Genomic DNA, 16,475 nt, shown 5'->3' with positions numbered 1-16,475 from the left:
TGGAAGGGCTCCTGCCCTCACTGGAGTGTCAGGATAAGCCAAACAAGGAGCGGCATCTTTTGGAAATCAGCTAAAGTCATTTGCATTCAAAATACGTTAAAATATTTTCCTTATCAGATAAACACACAGCCCCAGTGTGCCCCATGTGTCCTCAATTCATAAACCCTCATCTAGTCTCACCTGTTCCGCGAGGGTCTGACTGACTTGCTCAAAGGGACAAGGTGATGTTGTTAAAAGTCTTACGATAACATTTGAATTTGTTCATTTCATGTCACTTTTTTTTTAATTTATTTTTTATTGATTTGAGAAAGAGAATGAACCAGAGAAAGAACAAAAGCTGGACAGAGGGAGAAGCAGGGTCCCTGCTGAGGAGGAAGCCCGATGTAGGGCTCCATCCCAGAACCCTAGGATCATGACCTGAGCCAAAGGCAGACACTTAACCAACTTAGCCACTAGGCACTCTGATGTTGCCTCTTAAAGGTTTTGAGGTAAGAAATTAAAAGGCACTCGCTGAATATTTTATCAAAATGTGTGATGTTACCCATGCTCTCCTCACCTGCAGCTTTCCTAAGAAAAGACCCTGAACTTGGAGTCCTAAAAATAAATATAATGCTTTCACTAGAGCACAAAACATGTTTTGTTGTTCTCTCTCTCCTTTTTCTGTTTCATAATCAAGTAGTGAATAAAAATACCTGGTTCCCATTTAGTTTAAAAAATACAAATGTTGGAGAGAATGACTAAAGATTTTCACAAAGAGAGCATTTTCTGTCTTTGTGTTATGAGGACGGTAACCATCTCTTTAAGAAAGAGAATCACTCATGAACTACCATGGATGTTGAAGATTTGAAGTTGAAGGTGGCTTAGGATGAAATCAGCTCTCACTCCCTGGACACGGGATATGGCTTACCTGTAGGGTGATGTTCGTTTGAGGCCGGACCTTGGCTGAAGGAATTTGAAGATAAGACTCTTTGTTGACAAAATTCACGCTGACCAGCTTTTCACACTTCTCTCCCTGGTAACCCGGCAAACACTGGCAGATGGGCTCGTTTATCCTGATGATGCACTGAGCTCCATTCTGACAATCAAAGTTATCACAGGGGCTGGTTCGTGGGAGGACCATGGGTGGAGAAAATTCACAGAACAAGCCGCTAAAGAAAATAGCAACAATACATTGTTTTCACTTAGTTGCCGAGATGAGTTGAAGCCTTTCTGCACGACAGAACTCCAAACATGAAACTCTGTTTCTACGTTTACCTGTAACCTTCAGGGCAAATGCATGTGTAGCCGTTCACTGCATCTGTGCAGTGGGCCCCGTTTTTACACTTGTGATCTTGGCAGTCGTCAAAGTCAATGTCGCAGTGTTCGCCCACGTACCCTGGTGTGCAGTCGCACCTGTTCAGTGAAGTACATACGAAGTACATATGAAGCACATAAACAGTTTCACACCCAACTGAGCCTAAGTAAGGACAATGGTTGCATTTCACCTAGAAAAAAGGCACTGTCTTTGCAAACGTATTGAGTACACCTAAAACCACTGTAGCATTGTGTGTCAACTACACTTCAAGAGAAGGAAGTGACAACGGAAGCAAAAAGCACAAAACTCATATGGAACAGGCTCATGGAGCTCCCAAATTAATGGAGGCGTAGAAAACAGTTATTCCATGATTTCTCAACATGATCTGTCCGAGGGATGGTAAGGACTCTGATGATCGTGAGCCTCCACAATCCCAGTGAGCACGGAACTATACCCTCATTCCTCCTTCTCACCCATCCTTCCTTCTTTTCTTCTCCTTACCATGTTTGACTTCCTACTTCCTTCCTCCCTCTTCCCTTCTTCCTTCCCCCCTTCTCCATCTTCCTTTGCTTCCTCTCCTTTCCCTCCTCTATCGTCTCTCCCCTCCCTCCCTCGGTCCCCACTATTTTTGCCTAGAGTGTCCTCTCTTTTCGTTGTTCTGATTCCTTTCAACAGACCAAAAAAATTGCTATGTTGTAAAATTTACCAAGAATATGAAACACATTTTAAAAATAATTTACATTTTTGTTTTCTCATAGGAAAGGGATATATTGGAATAAAATAGAATTTTATGAAAAAAAAATTGATGTCAACATTGGAAACTCTAATTCATAATGAATCCAGAGAATCATGATGGCAGAGCGGGGCGGACCTAATGGAGTAGGACAGGGAAACTGATTAAAAAAGAAAAAAGAAGGGCGCCTGGGTGGCTCCGTTGTTGAGCATCTGCCTTCAGCTCAGGTCATGATCCTGGGGTCCTAGGATCGAGCCCCGCATCGGGCTCCTTGCTCAGCAGGAAGCCTGCTTCCCCTTCTCTCTCCCCCTCTCTCCCTGCTTATGCCCACTCTCTCACTGTCTCCTTCTGTGAAATAAATTAAAAAATCTAAAAAAAAAAAAAAAGTTTGTTCACTGTGGTGGCACAAGGTAAGATAGGGTCTCTGCCGCACTGACGGTGAAGAACCAGATGTCATATACACATGGCATTCTTGGAGCATGTCCTCCTTGCCATGCCCTCTCTGACTACTGGGCATATATAGATTCACTGACTCCTTCTCCAGAGTCTACTACTTCACTGAACAGGTCAGGGAGCTGAAGGACAAACTGGTTAAGGACCTTATCCAAGGGCATTCAAATAGTAAGTGCCACAGCCAGGCAGGAAACCTAAGCAATCTGAAAAGAGGGTCCAGATTTCTGACCACTGAAGGATGAAGGACTCAAAAGCTGCCAGAGGAAAAAGCAGTGTGGCAGGTGCAGTGGTTTTCAAAGCATGCTCTGAAGAGCGATCAGGGACCAGAGAAGCAAAGGAGGCTTTTGGCAGCTTCCTGCTTCCCTCCTTTCTCCTGCAACACTCTCTGGTTGTGATCATTAATTTTACACACTGGGCTTCCATGAGCATTTCTGTTTGGGGTTTAAGAGAGGGCTCACTGAGTTAGAAAGACAAACAAACCAGGAACCTACAGTTTATTTAGCTTTATAGAATTTGGACTTTGCAGTTACACAGAACTGCGTTTGCATCCCAGCTTCATCTCTACATGTATGCAATCTTGACTAATTTACTTAAACTTCCTAGGTGTTTGTGTCTTAATCACAGTACAAAATAATTTCCATCTCATGGGTTTGTTAAAAGACTAAATAAAAACACTAGCTGTAAAAGACTCAGTATAGTGGCTTGATATATAATGCATGATCCATAAATGGTAAGGATTTAAACAATAATTCTATTAAGCCTTCATAACTCTATAAAAGTCTTTGTGGTTTAGTCTTGACTAATTTTCCAGTTTTCTATTTCAAAGCCATGAGAATTTAAATGAATGAGGGTAATTAAAAATGCCCAAGTGAATGTGGACATTACTGAATACCAAGGGTTTTCTCTGAAAAATGTAAAATCAGGATTTAAGAGTTACTGAAGGGTTGATGAATTAAAATAAATGGGGGTACAGAACCTCTACAGGGAACAGACTTTCAGCTCTGTGTGTATGTATTAGGAAATAAAATGAGATCACTGCAGAAGCATGCTTGCTCTAGAGCCAGTGGTTTTAATATGAAATCATAACAAAGCAAAGTAAACAACACATCTGAAGTTAAATGGATCTTAAGTGGCCATATACATCCTCAAATAGATGGACAAAGTCTGGGGAGAGAGCTTGCATCAATGTTCATGTGAGCAGAACCGCTGAAATGCGAGGCATTAAAAGAAAGAAGAAATGCTTTGAAACACTCTGAATTATTTATCTGAGAAAAGAAATCAAAGTAAAGGGTAAGAGAACCACACACTCACCACCAGTGGCTAGGAGCTATTTTATATTCTTTTCTCTACAAATTCTATTTTTCAAGCCCATTAGTACTTGTTATGACAAACCTTTTTTTTTTTTGTTCTTTCCTTGCTCCTCAGATCAAATTACAAAACTGAAGAAAAAATTTAATTAAGGATTTCTTAAGGTTTGTATTATCAATAAAACCTATTCCACTCCCTCAACTCTATTATCTCCCAAGGAGTGAGGAAGAAAGCAAAGACTATAAAATATTTGGCGGAGAATCCCAACAGCTGACTAAGGAAGACACATGCTTGAAAATACTGCCTATGGCATATCATGGTCTAAAAATATCTCAAAGCAATTTAGGAGATTTATGAGGTATATAATAAAGCAAGAAAAGTAAAACCAGCTCTATTAGCTTAGTAATAAGAAAATGAAGTCGAAGAAACAATAGGGTCTGTCCAAACAACATCTGTCAGAAGAGGTTTTCTTTAGTAGTTTTATATAGTTTGGGTTTTTAAGTCCATTTTCTTTTTGCAACTCCCTCCAACTCCCTTATATCTCACAATGTGCAATTGTTTATAATATTAGAGGAACGGCATACACCATGACTTCCCCGGCTTTCTGCTAAACTACATACAGCCATAAAACAAGTTCATGAATTACGGCAGAAAACAATGGGTGCCCAAATCAGCGAGCCCATGAGCCAGGAAGATGCACTTCTCTGTGTGTAATTTAATTGACGGTAAGAGAAGATACTGAATGTAGGAGTAGTCTTTTTGAAGACCAACCCCCTCATTTTTTAATGGTTTCCATTAAGTCTTACAAATTCTTTATCTTAGAATCACAATATGCAAAGTCCTGTGAAACATGCCAGGCAGATAAGCAGTTCTGGAAAACCATCACTTTCCTGATAAATTTCTTTGAGAAATGATATTTGTTACATATGTCAATGGTGGCTTTTCTTTCTTTCTTTTTTTTTAAATGGTGGATTTTTATTTTGCTAAATTCAATGTGGGCAGATCAAAGTTATTAGGAGTTAAAATAATTCATGTACAGTGCTTGCATGAACAGGATGCAATGCAGAATCTTGTGTAAATGAAGATTTCAATAAGACCTCTGGTTTTTGCATTGGATTGTAAACAAAAATATAACAAATTCTACAAAAGTAGAATCAAGGAATATTCTTTTCTTTTTCAATAAGGTATCAAATGGAATCAGTGGGTACTGAACTGTATTTGTATATTCTTCTTTTTAAAGATTTTATTTATTTATTTAAGAGAGAGATAGCAGGAGGGGTAGGGGGAGGGAGAGAGAATCTGAAGCAGACTCTGTGCTGAGTGCAGAGCCTGATGCGGGGCTCGATCCTACCACTGGGAGACCATGACCTGAGCTGAAACCAAGGAGTACTTAACTGACCGAGCTCCCCAGATGCCCCTGTATTTTTATATCCTAAAACTGTGTTTGCATATTCTAAAATTTTAAGCCACAGTGAATACAAATATTATGTAAATAAGACTGATTTTTTGGAAGGCAGTTCTGGAGATACTGACCCTACCTCCCTTTCAAATTAGAGTATCTGTTATCTGTGGACAGCTAACAAAATGTTAGAGTTCCAGCTCAATTCCCATATTATAAAACTGTTCCCCACTTCAGCAATTTTTAATTCTTTGAATCCTATGGCAATTATGCCTAAGTCATTTCTGAGATGATAATGTATGTGAATGTGAGTAGTTATAAAACACTACAAAATAGTGTGTTCTGACCTATGGCAGGTGCTCAGTCAATAACTGGGTAAAAGAACAAATCATTCTATTTGCTACTTGCCTGATACAAGCACAGCCCTGCTCTTGAACCCAACGGTGTCATTCCTGAGAATCCAACTTACCTTCTGTAACAAACCAACTGTAATGTTAATAAACTACAAGACGTCTTAGAAGTAACCTGTATTTGAAAAATCACTCAACTGGGAAATAGGAAACCCAGCTCCCACCTCTGCCAATGAATAACCTTGAGATCTTTGGACAGCCACCAACCTGTCTGGGTCCTGTTTTCCTCATGTTTAAAATGAAGAATTTGGACTAGATGATCTCTAAACTACTGGCCATTCTAAGAAGAGAAGTTGCTGTTTATGGACCCTCAAACTATTTCAAGACTGTGGCAATGGAATAATTTAATTTGATACCAAACATATTTCAGGAAGATTACTGAGGAAGAAAAGAAGTAATTTTAAAGTTCTGGGTTCACATGAGGGAACCCTCTATCTAGAATGACTGCTTTGTCATCCCACAAAAGACAAACATACGGTGAAAGGAGCACTATTAATAACAATGCTGAGACAACGGGCAGAAACTGGGACTGTCCCCAGGCCTTCTGGGACATACGGTCACTCCATCTTCCTCACCTTGGATAGTTAATAATTGGTGCAGACCAAAATAAGAAAAAAAAAAAAAAGAAAAGAAAAAGAAAAAGAAAAAAAAATCTCAGTTACATTCAATTAACTCCCTAGTTACCACAAACTTATATTCAGATAATAAAGCACCTAGCAGATATTAGAAAATTATTTGGCCTGCAAATACATTTAAGTAAATTTAGTCAAAGTCTACTTTATTTCATGCATGACTTCCCAGGAAGAGCCAGGAAACAAACGGAAATGTCATCTTTTATTTTCTTTCCTGAACTAAAAAAGTCCATGCTGCATAGAAATATTTATAAAAATGCCACTGACAATGGAGGGCATCCCTTTCATCCTGAGCAAAAGTGTGAAGTGAGGGCTTGAAAGGAAGGTGAGGAAGACAGGCGCCCACCCCCATCCCCTACCCCCTCATTGCAAGCCCCAGGACAACTCTGACTTACTTGAATCCCTTTGGCATCAGGATGCACTTGGAGTCGTGCTGGCAGGGGTTTAGGTCCTGGGCACAGAAGTCCAGCTTCTCCTCACACAACTCGCCTGTTAACATGGCAAACAATGTTAGTACACAGAGAAAGGTTAACAGGCTTCCTACCATCGAGCTGTCAGGGGCCTCAGAGGTTAGCACAGCTTGTGACTGGGGAAAAAATAAATCACAAGATACGGAAGCAGACGATCCAAAATGCTGGTTATGCTGCTAAACAGGCTTATGATTTGGGACAACACAACTATTGTGGTTTGTATCTAATATGAGCCCCTTTAGAATATACTTAGAATATACTATTGGAACGAGGAAAAGGAAATCTGAATGCTTTTTGTTCCTGTTGTTTTATTTATGCTAAGTTGGGCTTTTTATTAAGTTATAGCATATACCCTAAGGATAAATAAATAGCTAGTGAATATTTACAAACAGAACCCATTCATGTAACCAGCATCCACATCCAGAAACACACCATTTACCAGTATCCCAGAAGCCTGACCCCAAGGGTAAGTAACCACTATCTTTTTGTTTTTTTTTTTAAGATTTTATTTATTTGACGGACAGAGATCAGAAGTAAGCAGAGAGGCAGGCAGAGAGAGGAGGAAGCAGGTACCCTGCTGAGCAGAGAGCCCAATGCTGGGCTAGATCCCAGGGTCCTGGGATCATGACCTGAGCCTAAGGCAGAGGTTTTAACCCACTGAGCCACCCAGGCGCCCCAAGTAACCACTATCTTAACAGGACCAAACATTAGTTGTGTCTGCTTCTGAATGTGACATAAATAAAATCATTTGTTATGTACCCCTTTATGTCTGGCCTATCCTGTTGTTTTATATTTGGAAAAATAATCCTCATCTCTTCATAGTCTCCAAGGTCTTATAAAGTCTGGAAGAGAAAGACTTTGTTTCTCTCTTATGACTTAATTGCAACAGCTCAACAGAATAGTCCTCAGTTATATCCACGGAGATAGAAAAAAGCTAAAGGAGAATCAACCAGAATCAATCAGGACATACACTTCTCCCCCGCCACCCCTCGAGTATTAGCTACCACATAGAGAATAAATTTTATCAATACATGAGAGCTAAAAGCATAACCATGCAGATTCCAGACACTCTATGTTGAATTACATATCTGAAAATCCCTTAAGAAATGCCTTCAGTTGTAGGTAATATGTTTTATTTTGTCTTCAGCCAAATGTGATTTTCAGTGAGACTTTCCCAATCATTGTGTGAGATAATAAGTAACTAGAAAGATATAAAATTTGAAAGTTCTCACCTTTGCTACCTTACCTCTAAACCACTTTTTAATTGTGTTATATACAGTAAGTGAATGAATAAAATGACACAGCTACATGGACCTGTTCATTTACCAGAAACTATTAGAACTTTCATTCGTTCAAAGTGTGTGGATTTAAATAGCATTGGTTAAAAATCAGGAGTTTGCAGCGCATTCCTTTATTGTAAGACTGTCCTTTTAAGGTAAAACTTTGCTGCCTGATAGAAAGAGTTGTTTAATAACTCAATGTGGCATATTATTTACATTTCGAGATCTGTATCCTTGATGTAAATATGTAAATGTACCCAGTTATTCTATCATTTTGATGTATGGAAGTTAGGGTTTTTCCTGTCTCTTAAAGTGAACTAATTACATGGAAAGTCTCATTTATTTCTTCTACAAGAAGGCTATCTGTGTCATTAGATTTGTGATACAACAAGATTTAAACAACATTTACATGATGAGCTATCTTTAAACAGGGTTTATTTAAAGCTTTTCACTTTCAATTAGTTTTACTTTAAGTAATACCTCTTGATGGGATTCATTCATTATAATTTATCAGCCTACCATGATGAATTCATTTTTAGTTTTCTAATCAAATCTATTCGGTTGGATGCAGGCTGTTTACAGTAGTCTACAGAAAAAGAAGTTTGTAATAACCGATGATAGAGAGGAACCATTTAAGATATATAATAAATAAAAACATGTATTTTCACTCTATATCCAAATAATAAATTGTTTTAAAAATTATAAGAAAAAGATAAATGTTTAACTTCTTATTCACTTGGATCCAATCCAATCAAGCCAACCCAAACCACAGTTCATTAAGGATTTACTGTATGATGCTGGGCTAGATTCTGCAGCCACAAGGACAGATGTTAATGGACTCTGCCCTCAGTCAGTTCCCAATCAACTAGTAGAGAAAGTCAGAGCTGGAGATAGGACATAGGGAAATTCATCTCTAAGAGAAGAAATTAGAGTTGACCCTTTATTCTCCATCACATGTTTCTTCATAAACTTGATGTGGAAAGGAGTGAGAGAGGAGATGGTTCTAAGACACTGTTGGCTAAACAGATTTGCCATTCTGTAGTCCACAGCTTTAAGACTAAACATGCTAATTTAAATGCAAAAAAAGAAAAAAAAAGATTGATAGCTGTTTCTTATAAAATAAGCATATAATATTTCTTATAAAATAAATATTCCTTATTTTATAAGGACTCTATCTTATAAGAATAGCACGGCAGCAATATTAACCATTGCTAAAGTCATGTATAAAAGTTCTCTGTGACCAATACACAGCTACACATTTGACTCTGGTTAAGACTGGCTGATTACTTCCAAAAGGATTTATCTCCCTTTAAGTGTCACCAAATATTACAACACTAACAAATATTACAAAAGTTTCCTCTACATCCTATTACTGCCTAACTCACTTCTAAAGCCAAATTTTGCAAGCTATATTCGTCTCCTGTGTCTATGTATGATTTTACAAATTTATCTCAAGTTCATGTCTGGGTTCATGGTGTTTCCTTTTGTTTTAGTAACTTTACTAAGTTCTGCTGTCAGTTTTCCATCCCTTATATATCTCTTCTTTATGAAATCTTCCTGGATCTTTTCATCCACTTGGTATTAATCTACAATTTGTGTATGTCATGTTTGCCTGTTCCTATCTTACGGCACACATACTATATGTCTTTATTTACTGACTTAAATTAATAAGTATTTGTATAGTGTTTACCACTCTGTATCCGACAGTTATTTATTTTTTTTATTTAACAGACAGAGGTCACAAGTAGGCAGAGTAACAGAGAGAGAGGGGGAAGCATGTTCCCTGCTGAGCAGAGAGCCTAATGTGGGGCTCGATCCCAGGACCCCGGGACCATGACCTGAGCTGAAGGCAGAGGCTTTATTTAACCCACTGAGCCACCCAGATGCCCCTATCAGGCAGTTTTAAACATTGTACCAATTTAGAGTCACCTAAGCTCATGACAGCCATTTAGTAAGGAAAGGTAAGAGTGCTGCACTCTTTTAGATGTCATGGATATTATGCTGTTTACCTTGTTTCCTGTCTTTGACTGAAAGATCACTGAGAGCAGTATCCTTGGCATATTTGCCTTCATAACTTTATAAAGTATGATAAGACAGACTAAAATAATAGTTACTGAAAAAAGATACAAGAGCTCTATCTTACTGACCTATATTCAACTTGGATCTCATTTTATCCTTTACATATTTTTCTGTTTAATTTTTGCCTAATAATGAACCACCCATCTTTGATAATAAATAGTTTACGACTTTCCTTTAAATATTACTTTAAATTTTCTCTGGTCAATTATCAAAACAAATGTTTGCTTTGGACTATTTCTCTTTCATGTTTTTGAATTATATTGGATTCTGCTCTATTTGGGGGAAGGGAGCTTGTAAAGTTCCAGTACTGTCCCACAGTGGGGAAACTTGAAGGGCTCAATATAAGATGGGAATTGTAAAAAAAAAAAAAAAAGGAATTGTGGAGAGCTGCACAGACAAATGCAGAACTTTATATATGTCTACTTCTCAACCAGTAAAGAAAGCTTGGGTATTTGAAAGTTGCATTGCTTTTCCATGAAGAACAGAAATAACATTCACTAATAGTTGGTCATTGACTCATATTCTTTTCATTACTATTGAAAAATTTTCTCCTAAAAGTCACAATATTAAGTGAACGTTATGCCATCTTTCTTCCTTCCTCTCTCTCTCCCTCCCTTCCTTTTCTTTCCTTTTCTTCTTTTTTTCTTTCTGATATCCGCGTGGTTATAGCTAGTACCAAATTAGTGGAAAAAAAAAAATCAGGGAGAATAATAGAAAATAAAGCAACTGTATTTGCTCTTTTGATGGTCCAAGGCCAGCTAAGACAGTATCACGTATGTCTAGCTTCCTTCCTGAGATGGTAAAGTATGAACTGATAGAAAGGACAGGTAGAAATGTTCTTTATTCTATTACACATTGTTAGGGTTGTAATCCATTATCAGGTCTTTATATTTGAAGAGGGCAGCAGGAAAGATAAGTCAGCTCACTGGAGTGGTTGAAGGCAACCCAGGAACTCCATAACTTATTCCAACCCACCAGGGTAAATCCCAGGAAATCAAATTATTATTATTATTTTTTTAATTTGCTTTAAGCTCTATACCCTTAGAAGTCCCCAGTGGGATTTCACTTTTAATTCGTCTTATGCTTGGAGTTTTCAGCTTTTTCTTTTCTTTCTTTCTTTCTTCTTCTTTTTTTTTTTTTTGTGAGAATTAAAAAAAAAGGGGGGGTGTGTGAAAGAAAGAGAGAGAGAGAGAGAGAGAGAGAAATACCACTGTTTTGGAGAAGAAATGTAAAGTGGTCCAAAAGGAAGTATACAATTATTTCTTCAGATTAACAGAGGTTAGTGATTGATCTGTTATAACTTGTGAAGAAAAGGTATCACATCTTCTAAACAGGTGTCTTTTTTTTTTTTTTTATAAGAAAGTGACATCTAGTTCTTGGATCACTTCTTCCTGTTTGTATCTCTCATGTAAGTATGGCAGAGAGTGGGACTAGAAATGGTCAAGTTCCACAGTAATACTAGCATGAGCAGGGAGGGAGCAAGGCAAGAGTGATGCCCACTCCCTGAAAAGGGACTGACTTCTCCAAGCCTTCTCTTGAGCAGGAAATATGATTGCTACTTACTGAACACCTGTAAATGTAGTTTTTCTGAAGAATTTGATATGGTGGAAACGTGACCACATATCCTGGCTTGCTCAGAACTGCCCTGGTTTACACCTGTTGTCTCAAGGTAATTATCAGTAGTGTCCCCGTGCACGCATACAGATCCCTGACTTGAATATCAATGTCCCACGGTCATTTTATAATGGAATAGTAGAAGCAAGACCATCAGAATTAATGTTCTGTTTGGAGTGAGGAGTGTGTCAGCATAGAGAGATCCTAGGGAGTAAGTATTCTTAATGGGTGAGAGGATATTTGGGTTGTTGAGTTATTGCTTAAAATGGCCTTTCTGACTTATTCAGTATAAAAGAGTGGCTTGGTTGCAGGAAAGTGAACTCTTTTGTTTTGTTGTTGTTTTTTGGGGCCCCGATTCTTTATTGGTAAAATGATCTTCAGGAATAAAGTTGTGCAAGGTCAAATGTGACTCTAAAAAATCTTAACAAAAAAAAAAAATAAGGAAGAAGCTTCTACAAAGATGGATAATGTAGGCTTCAAGTTAGCAGAGTGAGCGTCACCCTGAGCTGTACAAGACATTATTGCACTCATCAGGAGTATGAACAAAGAGTTCGCATGTGCTCAGAACCTTCTGAAGTTATGACACTGTGATATTATTAAGATGAAGCAGACTTATTTCGCTAAGCATGAGCGAAATAAGTCAAGCAGAGAAAGACAACTATCATATGATCTCCCTGATATGAGGAAGTGGTGATGCAACATGGGGGCTTAAGTGGGTAGGAGAAGAATAAATGAAACAAGATGGGATTGGGAGGGAGACAAACCATAAGTGACTCTTAATCTCAAAAAACAAACTGAGGGTTGCTGGGGGGAGGGGGGTTGGGAGAAGGGGGTGGGATTATGGACATTGGGGAGGGTATGTGCTTTGGTGAGTGCTGTGAAGTGTGTAAACCTGGTGATTCACAGACCTGTACCCCTGGGGATAAAAATATATGTTTATAAAAAATAAAAAATTAAAAAAAAAAAAAGATGAAGCAGAAATCCCAATGCATTTCGATGGTTGCTGTGGGAAAGGCTACCTGCAGTTGGCCTTGCCTCCTGCTTCATTTCACATCTATGAATCTAGCTGATTAGAATGTTCCTTCCTTCTTGGACATAGAGGGACCCTTCCTTTTATCTGTATTTATATTTCTGGCATCTTAACTTATCCTTTTCTTTACATTTCTTATTTACCAAACATACTGAAATAGTTTCAGAACTGTTCTACAAACTTCTTCCATGATACCATAGGGAGTGATCTCCCTATAGCCTTTTCTAATGATGATAACTCAGACTTTTAACATCACCATGCGCTGTGAGTTTCAACTCTATATGAGGACCTGTGCCAATGTTAGGAGTAAAATGGTGAACTGTAACTACAACAATGACAAAATGATAGTCCTATTCTCAGGGAGCTCACACATAAAAGGGAGAGGAGAGAGATAGTATTCAATAATTTCAAAAGTAACCATAAAATCGTTTGTGGGATAAAGGCTAAGCAGATGTTCTTGTGCTCTAGAAGGGAGACAGACCATGCTAGGGGTGTTTAGGAAGATGTGAGACTGGGATGTGAAGGTTCTGAAGCAGGGGGTGGGAGGTGGGCAGTGCAGAGCAGTAGCAGCTGTTCTATGCAGGAGGCTGTATGCATGGAAAATCTTAGCTCTGACAGACTGGACATGAGCCTGGGAAAACAAAGTAGCTGAGAAGGCCACAGAGGTTGGCAGGGGCCTTGTGGTAGAATGTCTTCACTCCATGAGCAACAGGTACCACAGAAGGGTTTTAGGTTAGGAGTGATCAGATGATATTGGCACTTTGAAAAGAACATTCTGGCTCCGTTGAAGGATGGACTGCAGAAGGGCAGATAAAAATGGACACAACACATGATTCAGCTTGTACTTACGTAGTGGTAGATAAGATGGATGGCCTGGAGAGATGATTAGGAAATAAAATTCGTGAATTTGTGATGGGGTGGATGAGAGCAGGGGAGAGAGAAGGAGCTGTCTCAGACTTCTAGGTTTCTGGTATGTATATTTGGATATACCTTTTAGTGACATTGAAAACACTGAAATAACCAGATTTTCTGAGGCAAAATCAAGAGTTTAAAATGTAGTGTTGTAGTGTTATGGGTTGAATTGTTTTCCTCTCTCTGTCCCCTAAAAAGGATATGCTGGAGTCTTCCAGTAGCTCAGAATGTGGCCTTATTTGGAGATGGCCTCTTTGCAGAAATAAAAGTCATCAGGGTGGGCCCTCATCCATTATGCCTGATTTTCTTATAAGAAGGGGAAATATGGCACAGAGAAAAGACTGACGGGACACAGGGAGAAGATGACCACCCACAGTCCAAGGAGAGAAACCTACAAGAGCTTCCCTCAAGACTCTCAAAAGGAATCAATCCTGCTGACACCTTGATTTCAGACTTCCAACCTCCAGAACTGTGAGAGGTGAAATTTATGTTGTTTTACCCACAAAGTACCTATTGTGGTACTTTGTTATAGTAACACTAGAAAACTAATATAGGTGGTAAATGCTAAATTATTGGAGAATTATAGTTGGGAACAAAACTTTCAATTTATACCATAATTTCTTTGCTTTCTTTTTGGCCCTTACATATTATTTCTTATTTCATTTCATGTGGTTGTCCTCTCCTTGGCCTAAAATTTTCCCTTCAGTCTCTGAGATTCTCTAACAGAGTTTGCAATAAGTGATGCACAAGAACAGGAAGTACCCCATGACCATGACCTCTGCAGTGCAGCAGAGCCAAGGTCCAACAGAGCACAGTTGAGTAGGTGGGCTTTACATTTGTTGTGGGGGCTAAAAGTCTCTCTGCAAAGCACTAAATCTGTGTAGACATGGACCAAACCCTTCCGCTCCTCTCCAACGGGAACTGGTGTTAACCATTAGGGTTTGCAGGGTAGATGGCCCTGGACTGTAATGAAGATTCTCTTCCCCTTAGGGAATTAAAACGTAAGAAAGGCCAAAAGAACCACAAGCATCTATGTCTTGTAAAGAGGGAGAAGAGTGAGTCCAGTGTCTTGTTTCATCAACTTTACAATGAATACGGAGATTGGCTTAAATTTGCACAGAGCTACATTTAACAACCACAAGATATCTACATTATTAATTTAAAAATAATAATATGTTTTACTAGTTTATATTACTTCTAAGACATCAAAAGCTCATGATACCTGTAGGATATCTGAGCTGAATCTTGTCACTAATAATAATTAACATTTCCTTCACATATTCAAATTTCTTAACCATGTTTTTTCTTAAAAAATATTGGTTCAACTCCTGACATCATTGAAAAGTTTTAGCTATAGTGATTCTTTGGCAAATCAATGAATAATGAATATATGCAGTACAGGGAAGTTGACATTAAATGTTTTCTGAAACTAGTAAGTATAGTGTAAAAGGAAATCAACCATTAATACTAGGATTAATTCACAGGTACTCTGGGTGATAATTTCTTATTTGATCAAAAATACAAAGCTGCTTTAGTTTAATAATTTTCATAATAAAATATTGGGAAGAAATATTTTGAGATAGACCCAGCCAATGGTTAAAAAACATGCATGACGATGCATGATGAAGTCCTTACTCTGGAGAAGAAGAAAAAAGGATGCCAAATTTTCCAGTGTTCCTTGGGTTTCATTTAGTGACTGAAATATGTACAGAATCCTGGCTTAGAGACTGGTTGAATGGTTATTATATTTTTATTTGTTATCAAAAACTATATGACCAAATTCATTATTACCCCTAAAGGGATTCCTCTTGCTAAGGTAAATTATGCTTTCAGGAAGAAGGTATTTACAAAGAGCTAGCAGATGGACAACTAGTTGATATCTATCTGCCAAGAAATCTGAGCAACAGCAAGTCTCACCTGGCCTATGCAGTCCTCAAAGCCTGCTGAGCAGGAAAGAGGTTGGTTATTGGGTCTCTGGATTAGGATTTCTGAAACTAGTCCACTTCAAATTACTCCATTTAAAATATTCACTTCTTTTATACTGATAAAGCAACAGGAAAAAGTACATTTGACTTAATTAATATCTCATTTTAATTTTTCCAAAAGTTAAGTTATAAGTTATGAATTCAGGTTGAGGATGTCTACAACAACATGATGTTAGATATGGGCACACAGCATTGCTGGAACACTCAACCATTGCTATTTCTTGCTAATGTAACCAGATTTAATTTTTTTTTTCTCTCAGAAACAAAACAAAACAAAACAAAAGTCTCAGAGTGCATTTTGGGAATCGTGGATGTATGAAGGGTGAGAGGAAGGTTCTAGGGCTGACACTGCAGGCTGTTCTTGTTCTTATTTATAAGTTCTTATTGAATTTTTTTTTAATACTAAAGGATCATTAATATTGATAATAATAGAAAGGGAACTTATGACAGTAATCCGAATAAGTGAACCAGAATTCTAATGTTAAGCTTAATCTGTTTTAACATTTTCAAATATATTTGTAACAGGGGAGGAAATCTGTTCACTCCCCATAGAATTTTGGAGGGTCAAATGTGTCATTCTTCAAATACCTGCATTTTGAGTTCTTGCTTGGCTCAGGAAAATCCTGAATAAATGGTACTAATTTTACCTTACTTGAAGTGGTACCGCAAGGGAAGTTGTCAAAAACAGTAACATAAAAAAAATAAATAAAATAAAACAAAAACAGTAACCTATTGGACAAAATAAATGAGATTTAATTTCTTACCAGTACACTACTTCAGGTCAAAGGATACTTTGATCTATATTTTTACATCTCTTTATTCCCATTCCATTGACTAGCAAATTGCCTGGCACAAACTAGATACTCGATGGCTGCT

General features: G+C 38.0%; 1 protein-coding gene across 4 annotated transcripts in view; it reads right to left on the bottom strand.

Annotated features, from left to right (window-relative positions):
* SLIT2 (slit guidance ligand 2) overlaps nucleotides 1–16,475 on the bottom strand; it is a 357,128-nt gene that overhangs the window by 17,658 nt on the left and 322,995 nt on the right. For all 4 annotated transcript variants that reach the window (XM_032333963.1, XM_032333966.1, XM_032333964.1 and 1 more), the window contains 3 exons: nucleotides 6,625–6,718; nucleotides 1,255–1,392; nucleotides 908–1,148 (listed from right to left, as the gene is read on the bottom strand). In XM_032333963.1, the coding sequence (XP_032189854.1) occupies nucleotides 908–1,148; nucleotides 1,255–1,392; nucleotides 6,625–6,718 (473 nt within the window). The remainder of the gene's footprint in view (nucleotides 1–907; nucleotides 1,149–1,254; nucleotides 1,393–6,624; nucleotides 6,719–16,475) is intronic.

The sequence above is a fragment of the Mustela erminea genome, chromosome 2 (genome assembly GCF_009829155.1).
Source record: "Mustela erminea isolate mMusErm1 chromosome 2, mMusErm1.Pri, whole genome shotgun sequence".
Classification (NCBI taxonomy): Eukaryota; Metazoa; Chordata; class Mammalia; order Carnivora; family Mustelidae; genus Mustela; species Mustela erminea.
The sequence above is the reverse complement of the archived record's forward strand: the minus strand, read 5'-3'. Positions and strand labels throughout refer to the sequence as shown.